An 8,272-nucleotide genomic window follows, 5' to 3' on the forward strand; every position below is an offset into this window, starting at 1 on the left:
TATACAGAGAAACCCTGTCTTGAAAAACCAAAAAAAAAAAGAAAAAAAAAAAAAAAAAAAAGAAATTAATGAATAAATAAAAATAAAGATATACTGCAGGAATACCCGGTTTTTGAACTACAAAATTAAGATGCTCAATAATAAGTGTGAACTTGCCTACAAGTCACCATCTAAAATTGAATATTATAATTATCTGTGAAAATATTTACAGTCTCAGAGAATTCCAGAAGGGAATGCCAAAGATGTTTTAACAGACAATCCTAGTGAATGGCTAAGGACATGGCTCAATGGTTAACAGCACTGACTGCTTTTCCAGAGGACCAAGGTTCAGATCCCAGTATCCACATGTCAGCTAACAATCATACCTAACTCCAGTTCCAGGAGATTTGATGCTATTATGATCTCCAGAGGCACCAGGCATGTACATGGTACATATACATACATGTAAGCAGAGCACCCATTCGCATAAAATAAATCTTTAAAAAAATTAGAAAAATATGTAAGGAATATTATGTGTTATAACAGAGCTAATATAACTAACTATATAGGAGTATCACAATTTGAAAAATGTTTTACTTGCAGAGTGTGGTGGTATATACCTTTAATCCCAGGAGTCCGGGATCATCCTGGTCTACATAATAGGAAGTTCCAGAATAGTCAGGGTTAGAGATCCTGTCTCAAAAAGAAGTTTTACAGTTTTGAATTTCCAACTACTCAACTGTGAATACTCTAACCATAATTATCACACTGTTTCAACATATTATAAAATAGTTGTTATAATTGAACTGCTTCATTATAATGGGTTTGCAATATCCACTAGCAATATCTCAAATCAGATGACCAAATATAGCTGGGCGTGGTGGTGCACGCCTTTAATCCCAGCACTCGGGAGGCGGAGGCAGACAAATTTCTGAGTTCGAGGCCAGCCTGGTCTACAGAGTGAGTTCCAGGACAGCCAGGGCCATACAGAGAAACCCTGTCTCGAAAAACCAAAAAAAAAAAAAAAAAAAAAAAAAAGAAAAAATAAGATGACCAAATATATAATACTCCTCTCCTAGAATACCTAAGGCATTCAACACAAACTAGACAGTAAACTGCTATAGTTTAATATGTACTATAATACGAATAGTATACACAACCACTTATTTTTCTGTAAACTCAAGCTGTTACCAAGACCAGCAGAAATTAATAACAAGCTACAAAGAACACTGTAAAAACTAATGCTATCACAGCAGCAGAAATACAAGTCATGTAGAAGACTAAAGATAACTTCAACTTCTTTTTTAACTCCTATTGAGAAATGAAGTAGGCCTTTCCATGAACCTGGGGTGACCTTGGGATTTGACTAATATAGGACCCACTTCCACAGCCAGGTTCTAGAAGTGTTTTTCCCAACTAGGTTGACTTTGTTTTGTTTTTATTATACTAAAGGTACAAGTTGCTTTTGAGGATTTAGTATAAAAAGGAAAAGTTTTAACTAGACTATAAGAAAGGGGAAATAATGGTTCAAATTAATCTTATCATTTTGATATTCTTCTGGTTTTGATAAAATGTGAAATTAGGCTAAACAAATTTCTACTAATGGTTACAGAATGATTCTCATCCTTTGGACAATCATGTACCAATGATGAGACCTATAATACTTTCTTTTAAAAAGGGGGGAGGGGGTGCTGAAGGAGACGGCATTGACTGCTCTTCCAGGGGTCCTGAGTTCAATTTCCAGCAACCACATGGTGGCTCACAACCATCTGTAATGGGATCTGATGCCCTCTTCTGTTATGTATGAAGACAGCTACAGTGTACTCATAAAATAAATAAATCTTTTTTTTTAACTGCATAATTCTTTTAAAAAATCTGCATAATTTCAGTGAATTCTCAAGGTTTAGGCATTAGATTGTGATCTTTTTTTAGACAGTAAAAGTCTACTCATTTTAAACTGAAACTATGGCAGGACACAGTGGTATACACCTGTAATCCTAGGACTCAGGAAAGTAAAAACAGAAGGATCACTGCCAGCCTAGATACACAGTAAGATCATCTCAAAACAAAGAGAAAAGCTGAAACTATTATTCAATTTGACTATTTTAAGCACAAGATACAAAGCTTCTAAGAGTTGTCTCAGAAAATAAAATGTCCATGGGTACTGGAGTTAGAACCCAGGGCTTATCTAAAGTCAAGCACATATCACTATCTACACCCCCAACATGAAAAAGTATACTCTAAGGCTACCTTCTGAAGGCAGTTCAGTCTCATGCTGTTGCTATTACAGAGTTTTGGGAAATTCCTACTCTCCCTTATTAACCTCTTACAGGCAAGGAAGGATTCACTTAACCATTATCTCTAAATCTTTAACACTCAATACTGAACTTGTTCTAGGAACTAATATTATTATAGTCAATCGGCCTAAAGCAACAGTTCCTAAACCTACTATCACACTCTCAATGATTTAAAATCGTATCAAATGGGCTGCAGATGTGGCTCAGCGGTTAAGAGCACTGACTGCTCTACAGAGGTCCTGAGTTCCAGCAACCACATGGTAGCTCATAACCCTCTGTAATGAAATCTGATGTCTTCTTCTGTTGTGTCTGAATACAACTACAATGTACTCATATATATAATAAATTAAAAAAAAAATCCTATCAACTGAGCCATGGTGGTATACACATTCTGGGAGGCAGAGGCAGGCAGACCTGAGGCCAAGCTGATCTACAGAGCAAGTTCCAGGACAACTAGGGCCACACAGAGAGACCCTTGACCTGAATCAACAGATAACCCCTAAAACGTTAGCATACATTTTTATTACTTTTTTTAAAGACAAAATTTCTAAGAGTAGCAGCACTATTTCATATGCAAATTGCTTTAATGTGTAGCTCAATTAAAGACTTGTTTTGCCAGGTGTGGTGGTAGACATCTTTAATCCCAGCACTCAGGAGATAGACACAGAAGAAACTGTGAGAAACTGTAAGGCTACAAAAAAGATCTGCTCCATTTTTCTGTCATGTTTCTTAAAAACTTCATTGAATATCCATGAATGAGAAAAACAGACACACACACATACATACACACAAACACACACACACCAACTAGGCGTGACAGTATAACTCTGTAATCCCAGCTACTCTGCAAGGCTGAGAGGAGTCCAGGTTCAAGTTCAAAGGCAAGCTGTGCTACAGTCCAACCTAGGCAACTTAGTGAAACGAAGGAAAAGGAGAAATGAGGCTGTAGCACTTGCCTGGCAAGCACATGTGGGAGGCCCTAGGTCCAACACCAATAAACCTGGTGACCAGTGAGATGAGTGCTACAGCAAGCAATAGTGTGACTTTGCAGATCCCCTGAAAACCTGTGCCCTAGGGTCCTCCTTTCTTTCTCCATATCCTTATATAATGTGAGTTCAAACTAGAGCAAAACTAATCCTAAAACTTAGAACTCATTCTGTGTGTTGCCCTCTCTTCAGGCGCTTTCTAGTTCTTCCAAAACAGAAGGCTGATGAAACTTAAACATTAACCAAAAAAAAAAAAAAAAGAAGAAGAAGAAAAAGAAAGAAAGAAAGAAAAAAACAAAAAACAAAAAAGGCCGGGTATGGTGGCAACGCCTTTAATCCCAGCACTTGGGAGGTAGAGGCAGGTGGATTTCTGAGTTCGAGGCCAACCTGGTCTACAGAGTTCCAGAACTTAGGCATTTACAGCTGATCTTTCTGCGCTGGTAACTAAGTAAACAACTGTCATAAACAAATTATTCATAAAGTCATTTCTATCCCAAAAGAGGATTAATTCAGATTATTAATAAGTAAATCCATGCCACAATTAGTCTACAGTGTAGATAGGCTATAAAAATAGAACCACCCTGGCCAGTCTGTGATGGCACAAGCCTTTTATCCCAGCACTCAGGAGACAGAAACAGGCCGATCTCTAAAAATTGGAGGCCAGCCTGGTCTGCAGAGAGTGTTCCTAGAAAGCCAAGGCTACACAGAAAATCCATGTCTCAAACAACAACAACAAAATTTTAAAAAAGTTCAACTACATTGTGAAGTTGAATGAAAAAGTTTACTGAATAATTATCACTAAAGAAAAGTGAAAAAATACTCTGAAAATTAAGTCATCTGAGCAAACCAAAGCAAAGTCAGACCAAAACCTTATGTATATAAAAACTAGCCACAAAGATAGTAACTAAAATAGGATGAAGAAAAATTTAGGTGGCAAGGAGTCACTCCTATTTGAAGGCAAATACCATGCAAATCCCTGGTTCTAAAACCGAGACACACTATTTTACTACTAATTGACAGCTTTCTGCAAATATTCTGCAATTGTACAACACGGATAAAGTTTTTTTTTCTCTATTTATTCGAAAATTAGTCCAGAAACTTCTGGAAGAGAGGTTTGGGGGTGCATATAATCTAAATGCGTCATCTGATTATCAAAGAACAAAAAATGTGCTAATTTTTTTTAAAGTGCCAAGCGTCTGCTGGTTAAAGCCCAGACGAAATGGCTTGTTGGTGGTGGCACTCCATACACAGTGTGCTGTTTCTCGGTTATTCTGAGCGCTCTGAGAACTGGAGAGTTGATGGACCAATCCCGAGTAAGAAATGGAAAGTACAGAGAAAGAGCCGACCGCTCCGCACCCCCGGATGGAAAAAAAGACTGAGGTGTGCAGAGATGGACGGACCTTCCAGGCAAACACAACGGAAAAGCAGCGTCCCCTGGGTTCCCAATCACCTTAGACACGGCTCCCCGGCCGCCCCCCACTCTCCGGGACCAAGAACCCAAAGTGGAGTAGAGCGGCTTTTCAGGGCCACCTAGCCTCCCAGTCGGGGATTTCCCTCCCGTTACATAACTGGGCCTAGGGCCTGGTTTCTGCCATCGGTCGTCCGAAGGGAAACGGTCGTTTTCCCCTCAGCTAGCTCTCGGGGACAAGGGAGCGGGCCTGGGCCCCCTGCGAGCCCGCGAGAAACCTGGGCGCCGTCGAGAGAGCCCCGGCGCCGGGTGGCGCGGGGGTAGGGGCCTCGGAGAGGGGCGCGGAGGACGCGTGGAACCCAGAGCCCCCGGGTCCCAGGCGGCCTGGCCCGACTCCGCCAGTCGCCCCGCGTCCCTCGCGGCCCCCTCCCCACGGGCAGCCCCCTCCCCCAGCCGCTCCCTCCCCCGCCTCAGTCCAGGGCCCCAGCCCGCGGCCGACGGCCCTGAGCCCTAAGGCCCCGACCCGGTACCTGGTCAGACATGGTGACGGTGGATTCACCCGGGGGTCTCCGCACCACAGCGGCCTCCGGCAGGCAGAACCTCACTCTGAGGTTTACAAATCCGTCCCTTCTCTACAGCACAACACCGCGGCTGCAGGGACTTCCTCTACGTCTTGCGTCACTTCCGCTGCGCGCAGAGGCGAGTTAGCGAAGACGGGAAAAGGAAGCGGGAAAAGGCCGTGAGGAAGGCCAGGGGCTGAAATCCTCCAGGTTGTAAACTACTTGCCTGGAGCAAGAGAACCGCTAGGTCTTCCGAGGGAGGGAGAATCAGGCCGGCTGCCGTAGCCCCCAGGGAGACCAGCGCTTTGCCTGCAGGCCGAGTGTCTGGGGTCAAACTGACCGCTTAGACTCCTCCCGGTGGGACAACCTGCGCGCTTCTGAGGCCCGGACCAACCCTCACTGAATATAGTGAATTACCCGTATAGTATTTTTATAGCTCCCTCTTGCTTGCTGTTGCCACATTCGTGATTCCGGGTGATAGAGGCAGAGGCAAGCGGATCTCTGTGAGTTCGTGGCCATCTTCGTCTACAAAGTGAGTTCCAGGACAGGACATAGAACCCTGTTGGGGACGGGGTGGGGGACATGGTGGGGGGCACAAAAAGACGACCCTCCAGGACACATCTTTTGTTCTTGTGTTTTGAGGCAGGGTCTCACTAATAACCTTGGCTATTAAAGAACATTGCAATGTCAACTAGACTGGCCTCCAACTCGTAGAGATTAGATTCTCTTGCCTCTGCCTCCCAAGTGCCACCACACCCCCAGCTAGAACAAAGTCTTGGTGGCTACAGACGACTAAAATGCTATTGAAAGTTTTGAAGTTGTAGGCAGGAGCGCCTTCCAACGCATAAACTAGTTGCCTTGTGTCATAGACCTAAACTGCTTCCTTTGAATACAGTGACCTTGCACAAGCATTCAAGGAGGATTAAGGTTATAATAAGTAAAGGGGGAAAAATGAAAACTTAAAAACCCTTCACAGAACAAGACATTAGTAAAATAATCTTTTCTGTAATTAGTAATGAGCCAACTATAAATGACCCAGCAGTCAAAGAACACTGGCTACTCTTCCAGAGGACTCATCCACCCATGCATGCTTTCAAAACTGCCTGTAATTCTAGTCCCAAGAATCAGATACGTTTTTCAGCACGAAGCCAAAGCCTGAATGCGGTTCATAAACACATTCAGACAAAAACACCCACACAAAATTAAAAATTAATAGGTACAATATAATTACTAATGAAAATACTGAACATTTCACATGTGAAAGGAGAAAGAATTTAAATCCCTATTTCACTGTATATACAAAATTAAAATGTTTCAACGGTGTTTATGTAAAACTGTTTTAGGTTTTTTTTTTTTAAGATTTATTTATTTTATGTATATGAGTACACTGTAGCTGAACAGATGGTTGTGAACCTTCATGTGGTTGTTGGGAATTGAATTTTAGGATCTCTGCTTGCTCCAGTCAGCCCTGCTCTCTCAGTCCCTGCTCACTCTGACTCAAAGACTTATTTATTATTATTTGTAAGCACACTGTAGCTGTCTTCAAATGCTCCAGAATAGGGCATCAGATCTCATTACAGATAGTTGTGAGCCACCATGTAGTTGCTGGGATTTGAACTCAGGACCTTCAGAAGAACAGTCAGTGCTCTTACCCACTGAGCCATCTCACCAGCCCTGTTTTAGGTTTTTTATTGCTGCAAAGAAACAGGATGTGCCTTTGCACATTGAGGAGGAAAGAGATTATTTGCCTTACAGGACAGGAACTCAAGCATGTGGGAACCTGGAGGCAGGAGCTGATGCAGAGGTCATGGAGGGTGCTGCTTACTGGTTTACTCCTCAGCCAGCTTTCTTTTGGAACCCAAGACTACCAGCCTGGTATGGTATCACTCACAATGGGTTGAGCCATTGATCACTAATTGAGAAAAAAAGCTGGATCTCATCAAGATATTTCCTCAATTATGACTCCTTCCTCTCTGATGACTCTAGATTGTGTCGAATTGACACACAAAACCAACCAGCACAATGTATGTAATTATGATTATAATATATATAATATTAATATATACATATGTATCACACATAATTATAATATATAATATACATATGATGTGTACATATGTAATATATGTAACGTATTGCATATGTAATATATGTAATGTATTACATATGTAATATATGTAATGTATTACATATGTAATATACATACACACACAAATATTTAATGTTTTTCAAGACAGGGTTTCTCTATATAATAGCCCTGACTGTCCTGGAACTCACTTTGTAGACTAGGCTGGCCTTGAACTCACAGAGATCCACCTGCCTCTGCTTTCTAAGTGCTGGAATTAAAGGGGTGCAACACTATACCTGGCCAGAAAATAATATATTTCAAAAGAAAGATTATTCTTTGAGTATGATCCACAGAGTCATCTAAGGTGTAATGTCAAGGAAGCAATTGGTTATGGTGCTGAGTACCAAGAGAAAATAGGCTTGATATTAGAGATCTGGGCTCTTTCATTCTGGCCTGTGGCACTGGCAAGATGGCCAATTAGGATAGTGGCCTTTGTACTGCCAAAGCTCCACAGTCATGGACAGGACCTGAGTGGCTAGCTAAACAATACCAAAAGCCTGTCTGGGCACAGCCCTGAAGGTTGCCCCTTTGTAGGCGCTTCTCATGTGAAGGGGATTCTCCTGGACAAAGTAGACGTTGAAGCCGAAGAGCCTAATTCAGCCATGAGGAAGTATGTCAGGGTCCAGCTGAACAAGAACAGCAAGATCGTCGCAGCTTTTGTGTCCAGTGAGGAAAACAGTTATGTTCTAGTTGCTGGCTTTGGTCAGAGAGGATATGCAGTTGGTGATATTCCTGGATTCTGCTTTGAGGGTATTAAAGTAACCGATGTGTCTCTTTTGGCCGTATACAAAAGCAAGAAGGAAAGACCAAGACTGTAAATTTTTATAATAGAAACACAGTAGTAACAAGTTTTCATATTCTAAGAAAGAGAAAGAGATTTGGAAGCCACTGGCATACCAGGGTGAATGAAGTTA

At 41.9% G+C, this 8,272-nt stretch overlaps 1 protein-coding gene across 1 annotated transcript in view; it reads right to left on the reverse strand.

Moving 5' to 3' along the window:
• Sumo1 (small ubiquitin like modifier 1) overlaps positions 1–5,356 on the reverse strand; it is a 30,135-nt gene extending 24,779 nt beyond the window's left edge. Inside the window, exon 1 of the mRNA XM_021159407.1 lies at positions 5,201–5,356. Within this exon, the coding sequence (XP_021015066.1) occupies positions 5,201–5,212 (12 nt within the window). The 5' untranslated portion in view covers positions 5,213–5,356. The remainder of the gene's footprint in view (positions 1–5,200) is intronic.
• Between the last annotated feature and the right edge of the window lie 2,916 nt (positions 5,357–8,272).

The sequence above is a fragment of the Mus caroli genome, chromosome 1 (assembly GCF_900094665.2).
Source record: "Mus caroli chromosome 1, CAROLI_EIJ_v1.1, whole genome shotgun sequence".
Lineage (NCBI taxonomy): Eukaryota > Metazoa > Chordata > Mammalia > Rodentia > Muridae > Mus > Mus caroli.